At 39.1% G+C, this 19555-nt stretch overlaps 1 protein-coding gene across 1 annotated transcript in view; it reads right to left on the reverse strand.

Moving 5' to 3' along the window:
• DNAH1 (dynein axonemal heavy chain 1) overlaps positions 1-19555 on the reverse strand; it is a 5225710-nt gene that overhangs the window by 3065184 nt on the left and 2140971 nt on the right. The window contains exons 27-28 of the mRNA XM_044076389.1: positions 14531-14694; positions 1469-1582 (exon numbers count right to left, since the gene is read on the reverse strand). Of these exons, the coding sequence (XP_043932324.1) occupies positions 1469-1582; positions 14531-14694 (278 nt within the window). The remainder of the gene's footprint in view (positions 1-1468; positions 1583-14530; positions 14695-19555) is intronic.

A 19555-nucleotide genomic window follows, 5' to 3' on the forward strand; every position in this document is an offset into this window, starting at 1 on the left:
TGCTGTGTTATTCCCATCTGCTAATGACTTTCATTATAGCCATAGTACAGTGTCTGCTTGTGTTCTTTTTCTCATAAAACAAGGCCAGCTACACTGAAATAAGAAAACTGAACTGAATTCAAGATGATATCTTTGGTACCTACTGGAACTGGCAGGGGAAGGGAGAAATGACACAGCATTGTTTGCTTGTCTGTCTTCATGGAAGTGATGGGGATGAAGTACTATTGAAGGGTAATCTATTTTCACTAGCTCTGCTTGACAGTGGAGCTCAGAATAGCAGTTTACTTAGGCATGCACATGGCTTTGTGATGAATATGTGCCCTATAGCCTATGGTTGGGACTCTGCCTGACCATGCTTTCTGGTAAACAGTAGGATAAAAACATGATGTCAGCATAGCCGGCCTTAGGCATAGGCCAACTAGGTGGCTGCCTAGGGTGCCGCTCTAGCATGGGCACTTTTCCATTACTCATTTGGTGTAGGTAGACCAAGAAAGGGGCATTGGGTGGTGTGGTGGGGGCACTGTGGAGCCCTTTTGCTTAGGGCACCAGTTGACCTACGGCCGCTCCTGGATGTCAGTGTGCAAGGAGCAGAGCCATAGTAGTATATCGTTAATACCTTCAGTGAGCAACTATGTCTCTTCTCCTATACTCCTAAATCACACTTCACCAGTAAGTAACTAGATTCATGGAAGATGTCATGCTGCATAGATATATCAGCCTAATTCAAGCAAATAAATAAATAAAATAAAATGAAATGAAATGGAAAAAAATCTGCAAAACTGATATGAAAAGGTCTACACAAGTAAAATGCTACAATGCAATCACAATCACAAGACATGCATTTCAAGGATAAAGCATGAAATGCAAATTATATAACAATATAAAGTGCAATTTGCTAATTTAAAATACATACTGAGTAATGGCTGGCTCACAGTAAGAAGTTATTCAGTTTGAGATTTTGCCTGGCATGCCTTCTGTGCAGAGTCTGCATGTTCTCAGTCTGTTTACGTAGGTTTTCTCCAGGTGCTCTGGTTTCCTTTCACATTCCAAAGACATGAGATAGTTTGACTGGTGACATCTAAATTGTGTGTGTGTGTGTGTGTGTGTGTGTGTGTGTGTGTGTGTGTGTGTGTGTGTGTGTGTGTGTGTGTGTGTGTGTGTAGTAGGTAAAAAAAATCTGGCAATCTAATTTAATTTCTGACCTTTCCTAGTAAACTCTGTGGGTGGTGGTGGCTGTTCACTGGATCACTAGACTGTGACTCACAAGCATCAAGATATATTTATAGATAGATTGATATGGAATAATAGAGGGCTAGACTGATAGCTAAATTAATAGAGATAAACATATTCCTGAATTAATTCTAAATATGAAAATTCTATTGCAAAACCATCTCTAAAGAATCAGAAAACATGACAATAGGCTTACACAGAAAAGATGTTCAACAAAACTTGTATTTTACAGATTTACCTGTCAGTAAGTGGTGTTATGACCAAGCGGCCAGAATTTCCCAGATATTCATATCCATAAAGGAATTCTGCATTCACAGCTCGAATGTAAAGGTCATCTCTTGTCCAATAATATCTAAGATAGGACCAAAATATTGCATAAACTATATTTTATTCTGCTATCTTTTAAAAATATACCCATGTACAAAATGCAGGGACAACAGGTATCATTCTGCCCTTTTTGAGAACAAAAAAAAAAGTTTAGCTGCTCAAACCCATCCTCTATATTATTATTATTTTCTCTAAAACTTTATGTCAAACATTTAAAAACACATCATTTATATGTTCACACGCTTTCTCAATCTGGCAGAATGAACATTGCACTGAATAAGCAATATAATTTGATAATATCATTGATAATCATGACACATATTGTTCAGGAACATTACCCCTTGAGTCTTGGTTTAGAACAGATACACAAAAGAGACATTTGACACTGCAATGAAGCATCAGAACATAATCTAGTTTTCCTAATACAATGTCATCTCTGTGTAGGAAAAGAAAATTAGGCCGACACTGTAGGCCATTTCAAAGCCTGATTGTGTGCCTTGAATGGGAATTGTCCTAAGACCTGTTAGGTCAGAGAAGCCCATTCATGTTCTGAATAAAAGGTTTGCGAGACAATTCTCTGTGAGCTACATCGCTGAAACCAGAAGGCTGCAGCAGCACTTTGCTGTAGAGTGGTAAAAGCCACACTACAAGAGTTTCGCATTCATTATTGTCATTCAAGGAATGGCAATAAGGAATGTGTAACTATGTTTTTATTGTAGATAAAGTAAGCGCTTTCGTCGGTGTACTCCACCAACTTCATCAGACAAATGACATAACATGTAGTTGCAGTTTAAATACTTTCAAACTGCCATATCAATTAAACAATTAAAACCATTTTTTTTTTTAAATTGAAGAGATATTCCCAGAAAAAACATTTTGCAACACAGAACGCCAAAGTGGGAATAAAAAAACTACATTACTAGTACTGTAACATAATTAAATATAAATGAGTTCTTTACATTAGCAGAACATTGCAAAATCTTTATCATAAATTGAAAAAAAAAATAATGATTACATTTCTATTAAATGTCTTCTCAAACTTAAGGCTCTAAATAGATAAGGCTATTTTAACTATGGCTTGTTTAATTTAGTAACATTATTAACACAGCCACATTTATAGCACAATTTACATTATACACTTCGTATTTTTTAGTGTATTTTCTGGTGCATTATTAGAATCACAATATATGGTGCAAGTCTTCTTAAAGTATTGGGTTTGGGCTCTAACAACGCCTATAAACTTCCAACTTAATTCAGTGAAACATAAGCATAGTGGATTAGCGCCAGACATGATTTTTGGTGTTGGTTCGCATCAAAGTTTTTGGACGAAGAATGTTAGGACACAAATAGGTATACAGAGTAGGGACAAAAACTTTGACTAGGTAATACGGTTGTCATACTGGTCGACTGGTCTTAACCATATATTTTTCTGTTTTTAATCATATATGTATATTTTTTGTTTCTATTTATGATAAAGATTTTTCAATGTTCTGCTAATGTAAAGAACTTGTTTATATTTAACTATGTTACAGAACTAGTAATGTAGTTTTTATTCCCACTTTGGCGTTCTGTGTGCAAAATGTTTTTTCTGGGAATATTTCTCTAATTTTTAAAAAAAAAAAATGGTTTTAATTGTTTAATTGATATGGCAGTTTGAAAGTATTTAAACTGCAACTACATGTTATGTCATTTGTCTGATGAAGTTGGTGGAGTACACCGACGAAAGCGCTTACTTTATCTACAATAAAAACAGTATTACTGTGGTTCTGCTGCTGCCATTTTTCTGTTTTTTAATTGTTTTGGTTTCACAATTTGAGGAATGTGTAACTCTTCTAGCATGTCTATCTCTGTTAGAATATGGCTGGGTAGCTGTCCATAGCGATCGCTGCAATGTACTATATTTCTTTTTATAGTGTATAGCTGCAGCGATTGTTCTTTTCAGCCATATCGTTCTACACAAAGGTGCTGCTGCAGCCTTCTGGTTTCGGTGATGTAGCCCATAGGGAAATGTCTTGCTAGCTACACACCAAAACCCAATAAATAATATGGACTTTATGCAGCAGCCATTTATCTAAACACAGGAACCATTCTATGCCTGGCAAAACCCTTCTCTGGGATTTTGCCCTTCATTTAGATTCTGTCACTACCCTGTACAGCTCAGCAACAACTGGGCCTTGACCACATTTCCTGTCCTAGATTATTATAACTTTAACTGCATATATGGTGAATACTACAAAATTCCAAAGTGACAATCAGAGAGGGAGTTTTGATGAGACTCCTTAGCAGCAAGCAGGGGATCACACTGATATGGTCCAACCCACAATCTTGACGTTGACATCTACATCATCCTGTCAGAATGGCCTACTCTTAGGGCTGTCCTCATATATATATATATATATATATATATATATATATATATATATATATATATATATATATATATCTACACACACACACATATATATATATATATATATATATGTATATATATGTATATTATATATATATGTATATATATATATATATATATATATATATATATATATATATATATATGAAATATATGTAAACGATATGCTTCAAGAGTCCAAACCACCAGTATACACATACACATACACATACACTGAACCTTAGAGGACAGACTGGAAAATTTAGCACAATAAAATGCCACCTATGCAAGATGCAGCTCTGACATGCCAGGGCACATTCCCCAGTTTTAATATTTGCAAAACCTCAGATATTTTTCTCAATTACTTATCAAATCTCAAACTGAGATCTTTATATTGCCCTGCTGTAGGATTTGCTACGAAGTTTATCTTTTTCTTCAGTATAAATGTATACATATATCCTATCCTAACACTGTAATAATCTTCTTCTTCACCACCCATCACAAAAGTGGCTTCCAAAATCCAGGCTAGCAGATACTTTACTTAATATATCCCAGACCTCCCCATCTATTCCAAATATGTATGCGAGTGTGCATATACTACAGTCTGTATACAAATCACACACTGTGTGTGTGTGCGTGTGTGTGTGTGTGTGTGTGTGTGTGTGTGTGTGTGTGTGTGTGTGTGTGTGTGTGTGTGTACGATATCAATTTGGATGATAGAGTAGTCTTTCATATCATACATCACCGAGTCATGGTACATTCTTCTAACTATGAGGGAGTTAAACTTGCCTCCCTGCAGGAACCATTTTAAAGCCCATTTGTGGTGTTCCATTAAATAAATTTCAATGGTTTGGTGTAATTTCAGTGTCTAGAAATACAGAAAAAATATGCAAATATATGTTGTCTTCACAATAGTTACAACATTTTTTAGCATTACTAAGAAAATGAGAATAACCATAAACCACTTTCCAATAAATGGGTAAGCAAAAAGAAAGTTTTACTCTAACAGTCACCTTCCCTTTTACATGGCTATACTAAGTCTTCAAGGTGAGTCAATGGAAAAGTAAGTCACAGCATCTGAGTTGACTCCCAATCAACAGTAAGTTACCCCTGAGAAGGGGAGACAGTTCATCTGTATGTATACATATATGTGTGTGTGCATGTGTATTAGCACTGTAGGTGCCAATATGATATAGAAGCAAAGATCCTTCCAGAAAGTAGGCAAAATAGTAATAATGTCTGGACTTGAGTCCGGACAATTTCCAGTTGAGATGGAGGAAGTGAGACAATGGAGGTTGTTCTGTCGAACAAAGCTCCTATAAATGTTAGATTTTGCATTGGTTCCAACCAGGATTTTTCAAAATTGATTGTGATGCCTAAATGGTCACATAATTGTAAGACTTTTTGTTTTGCTGTTAGCAGCAGTTCCCTGGTAGTAGTGGAAATGAGCCAGTTGTCTAAGTACGGAAACATCCGGAATCCTTGCAGTCCTAAATAAGCTGCTACTATTGCCATGCATTTGGTGAACACCCTGGGGGCTGTGATTAAACCAAAGGGAAGAACTCTGAACTGGTAATGACTGGCTCCCAGCTGGAAGTGAAGGAATCTTTTGGAATGTCTGTCCATCTTTATGTGGTAGTACACACTCTGAAGATCTATAGAGCACATACAGTCATCCCTTTCTAAAAACGGAAGAATGGACTGAACCATGGCCATCTGGAATTTGTTTTTTCAAACAGATTTGTTGAGTTTGCTGAGATCCAAAACTGGTCTGCAGTCCCCTGTCTTTCTTGGCACTAAAATGAATAAAAAATGGATTCTGTTTGGTCTGGTGGGACTTCTTGGATGACTTTTTTTCTAGCAGCTTTTGTATTTGAATGGCTGCTTATTCTCTCTGACTGGGTTGAACATCGGGGAATTTCTTTGAATAGGGAGGAGGAATTGAAAAGGGGATTTTATAACTTCATGAAATGATTCTCTGCACCCAAGTATCAGAGGTGGTTTCTTGCCAGGCTCTTAGGTGCAGGGATAAATGACCCTCATTTGCTTCCAGAGGTGGACAATTGGGCCTCCTTTCTGGAGTGCTGGAAGGGTTTCCTGAAGAAAGCATCCCAAAATCCCTGATTTTGCAGGCCACCTCTGCCTCCAGGGTGACATCTTCCATTACTGTTTCACTCTCTGCCCCTGGGGGAACCATCACCATGTGTATTCTGGGAAGCTCATTGGGATTTTCTGAACCACATTTTGCCTGTTCCTCACTGGTTCCTAGAGAAGGACCTCTGAGGAGTGGAAAAATGTACTCCTATGGCAGAAAGGATTTTCCCATCCTTCCCACACCTGGTTAAAGTGGCTGTAACAGTTGGGCCAAAAAGGGATGAGCCGTCAAAAGGTGTAGTGACAAACAAAGACCTGAAGGGCTCCACAAAATCACATAAGCACATCCAGGCATGCCCCCTTATGGAAATACCTGAACCCGCTGTTCCTGTAGTTTTTTGGCTACATGTGAAATAAATCTCATGGAAGAATTAGAAATGGAAGTCAGGGAAGCCAACTGAGAGATGACTGATTCACATACCTCCTCAGAAACAGCTCCTGAGAGAGTATATGACAGCTCCTTAATCAGATCTCTCTGTAACCCAGTACAGTGTGCAGGTAATTCAAAGATCATAAGGCAAAATTTGATGAAGCATAAACTTACTTTCCAAATGTATCCATGCCTCCTTGTTTGGAGGATGGATAGAGGAACTCTCCTCTGCTAGTTCCTTTTTAGTGGCCATCGCTACCACGATGGCATCTACAGGAACTCCATTTGTCCAGAAGGGCTTATCCTCTTGGGCTGTGATGATTTGCTTATGGTCTTCTGAGGACTGGTTTTGTGGCATCAGGAGCCTTACACAACCACTGAGAGATCAACTCAATGAGCTTGACAGTGGGTGGAGACACCCAGGAAGTAGATGGGTGGGTACCAAAAGCCTGCTGGTACACAGATTCCTCAGTTGAAGGGATGAGGGACTTCCAATCACCTTTCTGCTCAAGAATTTTTAGGATGTCTCTAAAGGAGGCATCGTCAGGAGCTGACTTGGGGGACCCTTCGACCTCACTGAAATCCATGTCTTCCGTGATGGACACTTATGGAGAGTCTGTTTCCTCTTGCACAATTTCTTCTGAGGGACTTCCTCAGGGGGAACGTCTAGGGAGGTTTCGGAAGAAGAGGGGGTACCCTGCGGCTGCAGTACCCGCTGACCTTGTGGAGGGACTAGTTGATGCTCTGGACCCAAAGGAGTCAGGGACGGAGGCTCCAAGTTGGAAGAAACTGACTTGGTGCTAAAAGTAGCCACTGCCCTCTTCATGGCCTTGAGGTCTGACCCACCAAAGGACAAGTGGGACTCCGGAACTGAAAGGGTGGAACTCGGCACCAAAGCCCTTCCCTGCACTGATGTGGTCCCCCATGAGACCGAAGCCAGATCTGAACCTGTGTCTGCCAATCCTCCTAGATGCTAAGATAGCTCTGATAAAAAAGGAATTGACCCTAACACCTCTGAACCAACAGGCAAGCTACAGCTCCAGGAGGACTCCAGTTCCAATACAACCAAACTGCTCAGGGTATGTTTGGAGCTGACGCAGTTGGTTCTGGAAAACTTTGAACCAAGGACTCTAAACTGCTTGTGGAGGTTAGAGGAGGAGGTATGGAGTGGGAAGTAGAATGTGTTGGTGCCTGTCCTGAAGGGGTAGTAACAGATGGAATTCCTGACACCCCTTGGACCCAAAGTATTTTCAACACCAACCTCTCCACAACATCTTTGGTTAGACTCCTGGAAGAATGGACAGAGACCACCGAGGGGAACTTTGGTCTGTTCAAAAAGGGAGATGGCAGCCTGTCAGTAAAGGGGTCTATAAAAGGGGAATACTGCATCCTAAGTAGTGGCGTACAGGAAGATTCCAATTGTTTTGGTGCCAACTAAGGTGTTGGGTCAAAGGAAGCAGACATACGTTCCAAAGCATGCTTTGGGGTTGAAGATTTAGAAGTTGGCTCTGATGGAGTCGAGGACCTCAATGTCTTTTTCTTTATTGGAAACGGCACCAAGGAAGTGCTCAGAACCAAGGCAGAGCATTTCTTCACCTCCAAAGATCTAGAGGAGGAAGAAGAGGCAGAAGAAGTATGTATGGATTTTTGTTTAGTCTTCTCCTGAACTGGAGATCCAGATATGGCCTCCCCAAAGGAGGTGGGAAACAAGCCTTTTAGGAAGAGCTAGTTCTTTCGCTCTACCAATGCTCGGCGACTGAAAGTGCAGCAGACAGACCAGTCCTCTTGCAAATGCAAGAGACGCAATCAGTATACACATAATGAATACTAGTCCAAAAAAGGAATTTTATGGCCGCCTTTTGTACATTTCTTAAAGTTAGCTGGAGCCTTGTCTTTATCTGCCATTCCAATGAAAAGTCAGCGGCAATGCACAGACACACACACACACACACACTCTTTGATAAGAAAACTATCACACACACAAGAAAAACGAACAGGTAGAGAAGAACGAAGACAGAAAGGGGCATTTTTTTAAAGGGAAGAACTACCAGCAATGGTAGTGAGATTTACCTAGCGGTAAGAGGACAGGGTAAGGGATTCCTGCAATGGTAAGTAAGAGCTACCTAATGGTAGACAGAAAGAAAGGGAAAAGGAAGAATGTGAAAAGAATTGTCTAAGAAAATGGCTAAAAGGTATTTTGAAGGTGCAACAGCCAAAGGAAAGGCTAGAACAAAGCTTAGAAGTAAGAAAAAAGGAAATTATGTAAATTATTTCAATTAACTGGTAAGGCTCGAGACAGTAACAGAAAACTATTTCTGAAGTTGAAGGCAGCAAATGAGATCTGAGGTAATCTACCCTAAGCATTATGGGTAAGGGATGTGCTTGAGAGTTTTTGGAATCCACAAGTTGGCAGAATTGGCCAAGCCGGTTCCGAAGGATTGGAACCAAACCCACATATGGATGACAAAATGAAGACTGACAACTTCAGATTCACTGATACAGTAGCATATAGCAATATGAGATGTATCCTGCCATGGACTGGACATCTGGCCAATATATGAAAGCTTCTGGGCAACTTCCACATGCACCATACACCATACATCTGAGGATGATCAAACATGTGCCTTTTGTTTCTCGAAAAAATGGAGTCTGCGATATGGAAGCAACCTGAACAGGTTGCCTGTTTGGAAAAGTATGTGCTAGAAGAATAGTGGGATGGGGGAAATGGAACCCAACTCTGGTCAACAATTTTCTCTGGACAGTTAGACTAAATAGAAGAAGAGATCATGGGGTATAGAGGGTGCATAGCAGTAATGCAAAAGTGATGTACTTAAGCATTGACTATTATGGAAAGCATATTTAAAGTAGCATATAGCTGTATGTGATAATTGACTGTTATGGAAAGTTTATTTAAAGTAGCATATAGCTGTATGTGATAATTGCCAAACCCTAAATAGCCGGGGGGGGGGTGGAGGATTAGAATCTAGGAACCCTTGAAGAATAGATCTAGAAACTCCTGCTCTGGCCCAGGAAAATGAGTCAAGCCAGTCTTGTTATGTTTGGTGAAGGTGTGAACAGAAGTCTATGTAGCTGCATTTAGAATAGTTTTTGCCTTAGAAGTGCAAGAGCTTGGCAGAGATAGAGAGATTTAGCCTTTTAGGATACCATCTTGGAAATAACAAAAATGGATAGAATGGGATAACCATTTATACATTGTATATTTTGACAGTGGTTGTCCTTTCCTCTTTCAATCAAAAGAAATAAAGAGCTGGTCCAAAGGTTTAAAATCTGTTGTCGTGTCAGTCTAGTATCTGAGCTGTTTGGATGTCCAGTGTATGTAGGATTTTTACCTCCAGTTTTGGATTCAGAAAACACATGGAGATGAATGTATTGGTTTAAAGTAAATTCTGAGATTGTTTTAGGCATAAAGGAAAGATTAGTTTTTAGTTACCCTGTCCCTATGAAATATGAGGAAGCATTGGTTTTCTGTCAAAGCTTCCAACTATATATTCTCTAGTCAAAATCACAGGAGTAGGTAGAACAGTTTTCCAAGTCAAGAGTTTCAGATCAACATGATGAGCTGACATGAGGGTGGTAAAGCAAGTCTTTCTTAGGCACAGTTGAGATCCTAGGGAGGAGTCACCAGTTTTCTTGAGGGATGAATAGTTAAAATCCCTTTCAGATATTGGTTTACCTGAAATAAGGAAGAAAGGGAGGATCTAAAGGTAGACAAGCAGATAAAGCTGAGAATTTAATTTTTATAGATGAGTTAGAAAATCCTGAATAAAACAATTCACTCAGATAGTGGAGAAACAAATTGGTACCAACTAGAAAAGCTCTTGCATTTGATTAAATAGGACTTTCTAATGGCAGGTTTCCCAGTTTCCTTTAATGCCTACTATGCATCTTCAAAGAAAATGTGCTTTAGTGGGATCAAAATTCTTTCATCCAAGCAGTTAAATGCAGGTTCTGCAACTTAGGGTAGATCAGTGATCCCTTGGGCTGTGTGAGTGGATCTATTCTGCAGGGAAGGTTGTGATAATTCCCCATGGCCATTTTCAAGAGAAGGGAGATACAATTGCCTGATCCAAAAGGGTGCTACCAAGATGACTTTTGGAGGAAAGGGGGAAAGGCATAAAAGAGCATTTACTTCCATGGGAAGGAGAAGGCATGTCTTCCAGGTTGTCCTGGAATGAGTTCTTGAGCAGAGTCACTTTAACTGTCTGTTTTCAATGGAGGCAAACATATCTATATAGGGAGTTCTCCATGGGTCGATCTTGGAAGACCCTTAGGTATAACATACATTTGTGGAGATCCTTCCTGGATCTGCTCAAAGTGTCTGCCATTGTGTTCTGCTCTGGTGAAATGTAACTAGTCTGATGGGACAATCTGTGCTGAGTTATAATTTCCCATGCTAACATGGCTAGTCCTCATAGGAGGTAAGATCTTGCCCCCCCCCCCGTTTATGTCTAAATCACAAATGGTGGAGTCCACACATGGTTCAGGGTCTTCAAGACATTTATCAAAGGCATAATTTCTTTGATAGTTATATGTTTTTTTTTTCTTGAGATAATGGTTCTAAACTCTCTGTACTTTTAATCCCTTGGAAACTACTCCAATGTGAAATCTGATACATCTGTGTTTACAAACTGAGAAGGGGGTGGAGGGGATATGGGAAGACCGGGATTCAGAATGGTTTGGTCTGCCCACCACAAAATTTCCTTCCTGACAAAGTTTGGCACTGGGCCACAAAATTGAGAGAGGATGTTGGTATTGAATCCATACTGCCATGAAAAACATTTCATTTGCCTCATGTAATCTGGCTAGAAAAATCATCAAGACAGTGAAAACCACATATCCAAGAATCCTTAGACAATCCCTTGTAGTATTCATTCTTTGCTAAGAAAGCTATAAGAACATGGTAAAATGCAACCTTTTCTGGTGGAAAGTAAGTCAGCATTTGAGCTGTGTCTAGCAGGCAACCTAAAAATGTCAGTCTGTGAAAAAGGATATGGGATGAGTCTTTCAGACTGAGATGACAACTACGGTTATGAAATAAATTTCTGACAAAAAGCAGTTATTCTTGACAACTTCAAAAAGAGTATGCAAAAATAAGGCAACTGTCCAAATACGGGAAGATGTTGAATGCATTGGAGAATGCAAAAGGTAATTGCTTGAGCTAAACATTTAGCGAATACCCTTGGAGCTGTAGAAAGAAGAAAGGGTAAAGAAGATGTAAAACAGAAACGGAAAATCTTAAACAGCTTCTGCAGACTTTGTGAATTGATATGTGATGATGGGCGTCTTTTACTAAAAAGGATAGCATAAGAATCAGAGGAAAAAGTTTGCAGAGTGAGCATTTTGAATTTGGAATGTTTGTTAAGAGATTGAGAAAAGAGAAATCCAGTACAGATCTCCATGTTCACTCTTGTCTGTGTACTATGAATATTCTCAAATAAAATCTTTTTCCTTTTTGGGATTTTGGAACTGGATCTATGACGCCTTGAGATAACATTTGGGAAAGGGTAGGTTGGAAGAGATTACTTTGATTTTCTTGGTGGGGAAGAATTCCTAGCTTTGGTGGAAAAAATTTTCAATGCCATTTGTATCTGTTCTGGACAATCCCTAGTACCCATGATGTTGATGTAATTAGTTTCCAAAAAGTGAAAAAGAGAGACAGACTGTACAACTGAGAGGGTGGCCAGAGTGAAGAGGGAGAAAGACAGTCAAGCATTTTTTTTTTGCTTTGTGACTGATTTGTGCACCTTCTCCTTTTTCATCCTTGACTGTCCCTTGACAGTTTTTTTCTTTACTTCTGTTGGGGTTGTTTAAAAGACATCCTAAAAAAAGAACTCAGGAACGGATGCATTGTTCCTATTCTATTTGGGATTGGAGACTGAATAATCTGCTTTACTTCTTGGATGATTTTTTCTATCATCAAATATATTTAAAGTCTCTGCTGAAGAAGTACTAAATAAACATTCCTTGTCCAACAGAGCATTAAGTAACTGGGCTTTTATATATTCAGGAATATTCTGAGTCCTAAGACCCATATATCTGCTCAGGACTGATCCTGTTATTGTTGTCTGGGATACTGTATCAGTTGTACTATGAGCGCGTTTGAAGGAATGCTGTGTTATTTGAGATACAGAGATAGACATGTGGAGCAAAGAAAATGTTACAGCCACAACATGCTAGCAACATGTCAACATGGCTTTAGGCCCCATCACAGTGCCACAACTGCACTCCTCAGTTTCACCAATGCCATCAACCAATTCAGAAACAATGGTAAAATAGTCTCTGCAGTCTTTCTAGACATGTCCAAGGCCTTTGATACTGTCTCCTCCCCAAACTATTAAACACACTCTCCAAACTGAACCTCAGCCCCTCTGCACTTCAGTGGTTCTGAAGCTATCTTCAGGACCACCAACAATCTGTAAAATGGCTTAATGTCTTATCCTCCCCCCTTCCCATCACACTAGGAGTATCTCAAGTCTCAATTATTGGGACACTACATTTCACTATTTTTAAAAATAACCTCCATAGTACTACCCCACTGGCTTCAACTATCCCATATACAGATGACACAACACTTATATGTGCCACTAATAACCTGCATCACCTCCATGATATAACCCAAAACTCATTTTCAGATACTGAGCTATGGCTCTCTAACCATTAGCTCTTACTCAACCCTAATAAAACAAAACTCATGATCTTCGAACTCAGAAGACCCCCCCCCCCAACACATTCTACATCACAGCTAGTTATTATACTAAAATTAATGTTGATTCACAAACAAAACTACTAGGAGTAATAATTGATAACAACCTAAGATCTGACCTACATATAGCACAAGCAAATAAGAAAGTTCACAAAAAATGCGTACTCTTTACAGAAATAAAAACTATCTCACTAGCACCTCTGGAGTTGCCATTGCTAGAATCCATCTTCTATCAAAACTTCTGTATGCTTCCCCAATTCTCACCAACCTTAAAAAGACAGATTTAATTAAACTCGATACATGCTACAACAAAACAGCTAAATTTGCAATTGACTGCCCACATCATACCCACCACTGTCACTCCTTAAAAAACTGTCCTGGTTAGAACTCCCACAACCTCTATCATATAACCAATTAACCTTAGCACACAAACTGATATATCAACCTGAAAAAAACCCTGCCCTTCTAAATATTCTCCAGCCCCATACCACAAATCAAAGTGTTCAGTCAACAAATGAATCTCTACTACAAGTGTCTAAATCCACTAATACAGCAGGGGACTCCCTACTTTCTCATCATGTAGCAACGAGGTGGAATTCACCACCTTACAGCATCAGACCCAACACAAATACCAACCAATTCAAAAAGATTCTTAAAAATTATCTTAATGACACCTGGCTTTGATCCTGTACTACTCCAGGCTAACTAGTTTTAATAGTTTCTGGCCATATTTTTTCTTCTTCCTCAGAAAACCCATGGAGATGAATGCACTGGGTTAAAGTAAATTCTGAGATTCATCTCTGGCTCAGCATAAGTGAAAAGATCAAACTAAACCCTGATGATGACTAGGAATTTCAAGATAATCTATGCTTTCATTCATACCTAGATAATCTCTAACCTCATCTTTTTCTATCCAATTTCCCCCCTACAAACCCTTCCTCAGCTTGCTTTGAGAAACTACAATGTCTACACTACAATAAGGAATTATATCAGATGATTGTATAATACAAATGTCAGCTATAGTAGCGTAGAATGTACTTTCTGGTGTATTGTATGTCTTGTACATTTTTTGCATAATTTCTTGTATATGTTTTGTATAATTTCTTGTATAAGTTTTGTATAATCACTATTTGTGGAACATTTCTCCCCGGACCTCCGCTGAAAATGGGTCTTATCCCAGTCAGACTTTCCCGGTAAACAAATGCAAAGTAAAATAAATAAATAAATAAGTCCCAGTGCAATATGTCATAACCACAGGTAGTCCTCCCATGGAATGCATGGCTACGTAGATCCACAATATTTGATAAGAAATATCAAAGTTTAGAAATAGTCTTACCGGAGTTGACTGATCCATTCAAAATCACTGACATTCTGAACATTTCCATCAATTAATCGAGATACGACATCCTTTGCATGAACTTCTATAACAATCAGTGCCGAGAGCACAGTCCTCTGCATGCGAGACAGCTTCCCCCTTACCAAGGCCACCAAGTCATTCATCTATACCATTTGCAAAAATGACATGTCAGTTTCATGATGAAATAGTCAAAAGTATCAATGACTTAATAAATTGTAATAATTCAAAATAAAACAAACAATTAGTACATAATGCATTTTGCATTACCAGCACTTGCAAATTAAACCTAAATATCTTCACATACTAATTTGGTAATTCAGAAATTTTATTTTCTGCCATTTAACTTTATATTTATTTTTTTCTGACTGGAAAGGAAGTATGTTGATGTGAACCACTTTCATTTATGACTCAGGCACAATGCACTACATAACTGTTATATAAAACATACTGTTGTTGCCTTTCGACTTTTCCCGGCTAGGGGTCGCCACAGCGGAACTCCGGTCCGCTAATGATTGGCAGCAGATTTTCACGAACGCCGAGGTGCCAGCTCGACGTTCAACCTTCAACAAAGGCACGCCCATTTATGCATGTCTTTCAAACACCCACCCAACTGCGGGGAGGACATGCAGACTCCACACAGAAGGCACTTCCCACACTCCAGCCGAGAATCGAACAGGAGAACCTCTTGCTGTGAGGCAACAATGCTACCGATACTATAGAGTGAAATTGAATAACGTCACAGCATAAGTGAAAAGATCAAAGTAAACCCTGATGATGACTAGAAATTTCAACATTGTTTAAAAAGAGCAAACATATGATACTGTGAAATGCTTATTTGCATTAGAAGTGGACTGCAATGATGTGAAACATTGAAAGATGAGTAATACATAGCATAGCAAAATGTGTTAAAGAAGCATTTAACATACAACAATGTGCATGCACTGTTAAATTTTCATATGAAATACTAAATGTTTATCTACGATAGTAATTTTACTTTTAAAAAGCAAATGCATACTTTATAGTTTTTGGTGGTGTCTGAGATGGTAATACAGTTACAGCATAAAGTTTCTTATAGACAACAATTTATGTTTTAAAATGCCAATTAAACTTTTACAAATGTATTCATAATGCTACTGATATTATTAAATTTTGACCAGAAAGATACTATACACTGGGTGGCAGTAGCACAGCAGTTAACTTTGCTGCTTCACAGTTCTTGGGTCTCCAGTTCAGTTCTCAGCTAGGATACATTATGTGTGCTGTATGTATGTCTTCTCTGTGTCCATGCAAGTTTTCAATGGTTGCACCATTTTCCTCCAGCATTCTAAAGATGTGCTGTAAGTGAATTGGTGATCCTCTAAATTGTTTGTAGGTATGTGTGCCATGAGTGACTAAGCTGTATGTTTGTTCTGTGATGGTCTGGTACCTTGTCTAGGATTAGTTTCACTATCTTGTATCCAGTGAGTGCACATCTGCTAAGATATGAGTGTCCATTTTTTAGGTAATGAGGCATCCATATTAGTGTGTTCTGTGGGGAGTCTGCTTTTTCAGGTGATTGTCTGCCCCTCAGCACTATCTGAGATAAGTTCTGGCCACCACACGCAAACGTTTGCATCAGCATTTTCTTTCCTAGTTGCAGCACAGTGTAGTCTATATGATATGTTCTGTAAGGGCTTGTTCATGTACCTGTCATAATTTATGGAGAAACATATGGAAGTTATCTCTGTAGCTGCTTAGCGGTTCCAGAGATAAATGAGACAATTAGCGGAGGAAGTAACAGTAAAAACAGTACATGTAATTCACTTTTGCTACAGAGTACAGATAACTAGTACCCAGCATAGTACTGCTACTGCGACTACAAACATCCATTGCCTGCGTTATCTTGAAATCTTCTTCTTTCGGCTGCTCCCATCAGGGGTCGCCACAGCAGATCAACTGTTTCCATTTCTTCCTGTCCTCTGCATCTTGCTCTGTCACACCAACCACCTGCATGTCCTCTCTCACCACATCCATAAACATTATCTTAGGCCTTCCTCTTTTCCTGTTACCTGGCAGCTTCATCCTTAGCATCTTTTTCCCAATATACTCTGCATCCCTCCTCAGCACATGTCCAAACCAACGTAATCTTGCGTCTCTGGCTTTGTCTCCAAACCTTCCAACCTGGGCTGACCCTCTAATATACTTATTCCTGATGCTGTCCATCCTCATCATACCCAGTGCAAATCTTAACATCTTCAACTCTGCCACGTCAAGCACTGACTCCTGCCATTTTGTCATTGCCACTGTATCCAACCCATATAACATAGCTGGTCGCACTACCCTCTTGCAGACCTTCCCTTTCACTCTTACTGGTACTCGTCTGTCACAAATCACTCCTGACATTCCTCTCCACCCACTCCATCTTGCCTGTACTCTCATCTTCACCTCTCTTCCACACTCACCATTACTCTGAACTGTTGATCCCAAGTATTTAAACTCATCCACCTTTGCCATTTACTCCCTGAATCCTCACCATTCCTCTATCCTCCCTCTCATTCACACACTATCTTGAAATAAGTTTTAAAAAAGGTATAAAAATTAGTACCACATTTTGACAACTGTGTGGATATTGAAGAAATGCTGGTACTCATTTGTAATACAAATGCTCAATTTACACAAGCACACTCATTTGTTTCTCTAATCGGTGTGCACATTTTGGAATATTAAAGAGCATGCATTGAATAATTACAAGGAGAAGTCAGTGCAAAATAAATTACTTTTGGCTTTACCCGAATTCTGTATTCCCTTAGTTCAGTAAAGTTTTCAATGCAGTTTCTCTTCATTTTGAATGCTAATGCTGCTCTTGCACCTGTGATGGTAATGATATAGGTGGCATGAAACTGTCATCTAATCATCATTGGCATGCACTGTCTTCAGCACTTTTCATAGGTTCGTAAGTGTGTACTTGGCTAATGGCCCTGGAGCCTTTACAAGCCTAGTACATAGATGGCATTGTGCTGCCTGACGTTAGCTCCCAGTGCCACTATCAAGTAGAGCCACTGGAGTGATCCCCGGGGTGAACTTTCTATTACCCATCCACTCAACAAGATTAGTCTTGAAGACAGACAGTGAGGTGCTCTGCTTGACATGTATGGTAAGTCTATTCCAGAGCATGGGCAGTCTCTGGGTGAGAAACCTGTCCCTCCAGCATATTCTGTTGATTGTGGTAATGAGGTTGAGGTCTCTGGAGCATGTGGTACAGAGGGATTGGGATTTCTTTAGATGCAGCATTTCTAACAGAGCTGAGTCAGACATGGCTGTGTATGTCAAGCAGAGATCGCCTCTAAATAGGTGATATGAGACAGAGAATAGCTGGAGTCTTTTGAGTCTGTTCGTGTAGGACATGTGTTTAATATCTAGGATCCTCTTCGTGGGGAACTTCTGTGGCCTCTCCAGCTGTTGCAGGTGTCTAGTGAGGTACATGCCAAATGGGGCATTATACTCGATGATTGGTCTAATGAGGGAAAAGTAGACAAAGATGATGACCTCTTTCTTCCTGGATGCAAAACCCTTGGTAATGAGATGTGCCACATAGAAGGACTTTCTGACCATAGCGGCAATGTGGTGGTCGAAGGAGAGGTTGCTGTCAACCAGCATCCCCAGATTTCTTATAATGCCTTCAGTGCTCAGTGGGCTCCCATCAATGTGGTAATTAGTGGGAACTGAGTTTTTATCAAAGGGGATGATGACACATTTTTTGACTCTTTAAGAAAAGCATGCTTGTTGTAGACAAAACTCAAACATACTAAATGTATTGAAGAGATCTAACAGTGCTACATGTTTTTGTGTCTCCTGTGGCTGATCAGTTTTGCAAGATCAAAATAGTGCTATTTGCTATATTTAAAGTTGCTCACTCAAAGTGAAATTGATTATGTGGGTGGGTGAAAAGTTTCCTATATCCTATGATTGCACAGGATTTGGAGAAAAATGAAGCAGAGCTAATTCTGTTTTTAAGCACCTTTGTTAAATTATCTCAAAAACACAGGCACACACATATTAATAGAAAAGAAAACAGACCATATTGTCATATTCAGTCATTAAATATGAGTATTATACATACCTTTCTGTTTAACAATTATTCATGCTAAAGTTACATAAACTGCTTAATTCCTGCCTTCCCTTAAACCTTACTCCTCCTACTGAACATTATTCTGTGCATGTATTGTTCCCACAAATTACACATATGACTATGTAGTTTCCCCTTCCTTTTTCTATAGATTCATCTCTACTTCTTTTATCTCCTTTACAATATTCAGTACTTCACTTATAGCTAGCTTACATTTTGATTTCCATTTTCTAGGAATTTTTTTTTTTTGCAGCCAATACCATTATACTTATTTAGACCTTAATATGCATAGGCAAATCAGATCCTGTGTCCTAGCTCAAAATAATCATTTCTTTAGCTACAGCCTTATGCTCCCCCAAAATTTCTGACAGAGTAATCTGTAAGGAATCTTTAAAATATGCCAACACATTACACCCTCAAAACACATGTTCCCAGTTACCTCTCTCTTTTCCATCACACCTTAAGAATTTGCTATCTATCTAACAAAAATATCTGAAGCCTGCTTGGGGTATAAAAATACTGTACCTATGCAAATACTTCCAAACAAAAAAATCCTATTTATGCACTTTTTCACATACATTAAAGCCATGCAAATGTCCTCCCATTTTTCTTTTGTATATTCCTCCTGCAGTATCTCTTTCCAAACTTTTCCAACTTCCTTTGATTGATTCTTATAGTTCTAAAGCAATATTTTATATGTCCTACTAATTAATTATTTTTAATATTATCTTGTATTCTGAACTTGGCTAAAAATTCTACAGAGCTGGTCTTTCACTTAGCATTCCCCCATCCCTTTCTCTTTGCCTATTCCCTGATATCAGTCCTTGCTAGGGAAAGCAATCTGTAATCTGCAGTCCAAATTTCTGTTTAGCTTCAGCCCACTCTACTACTTTCCCCTC

The sequence above is a fragment of the Protopterus annectens genome, chromosome 7.part0 (assembly GCF_019279795.1).
Source record: "Protopterus annectens isolate FY-2018-M chromosome 7.part0, PAN1.0, whole genome shotgun sequence".
Taxonomy (NCBI): Eukaryota; Metazoa; Chordata; order Ceratodontiformes; family Protopteridae; genus Protopterus; species Protopterus annectens.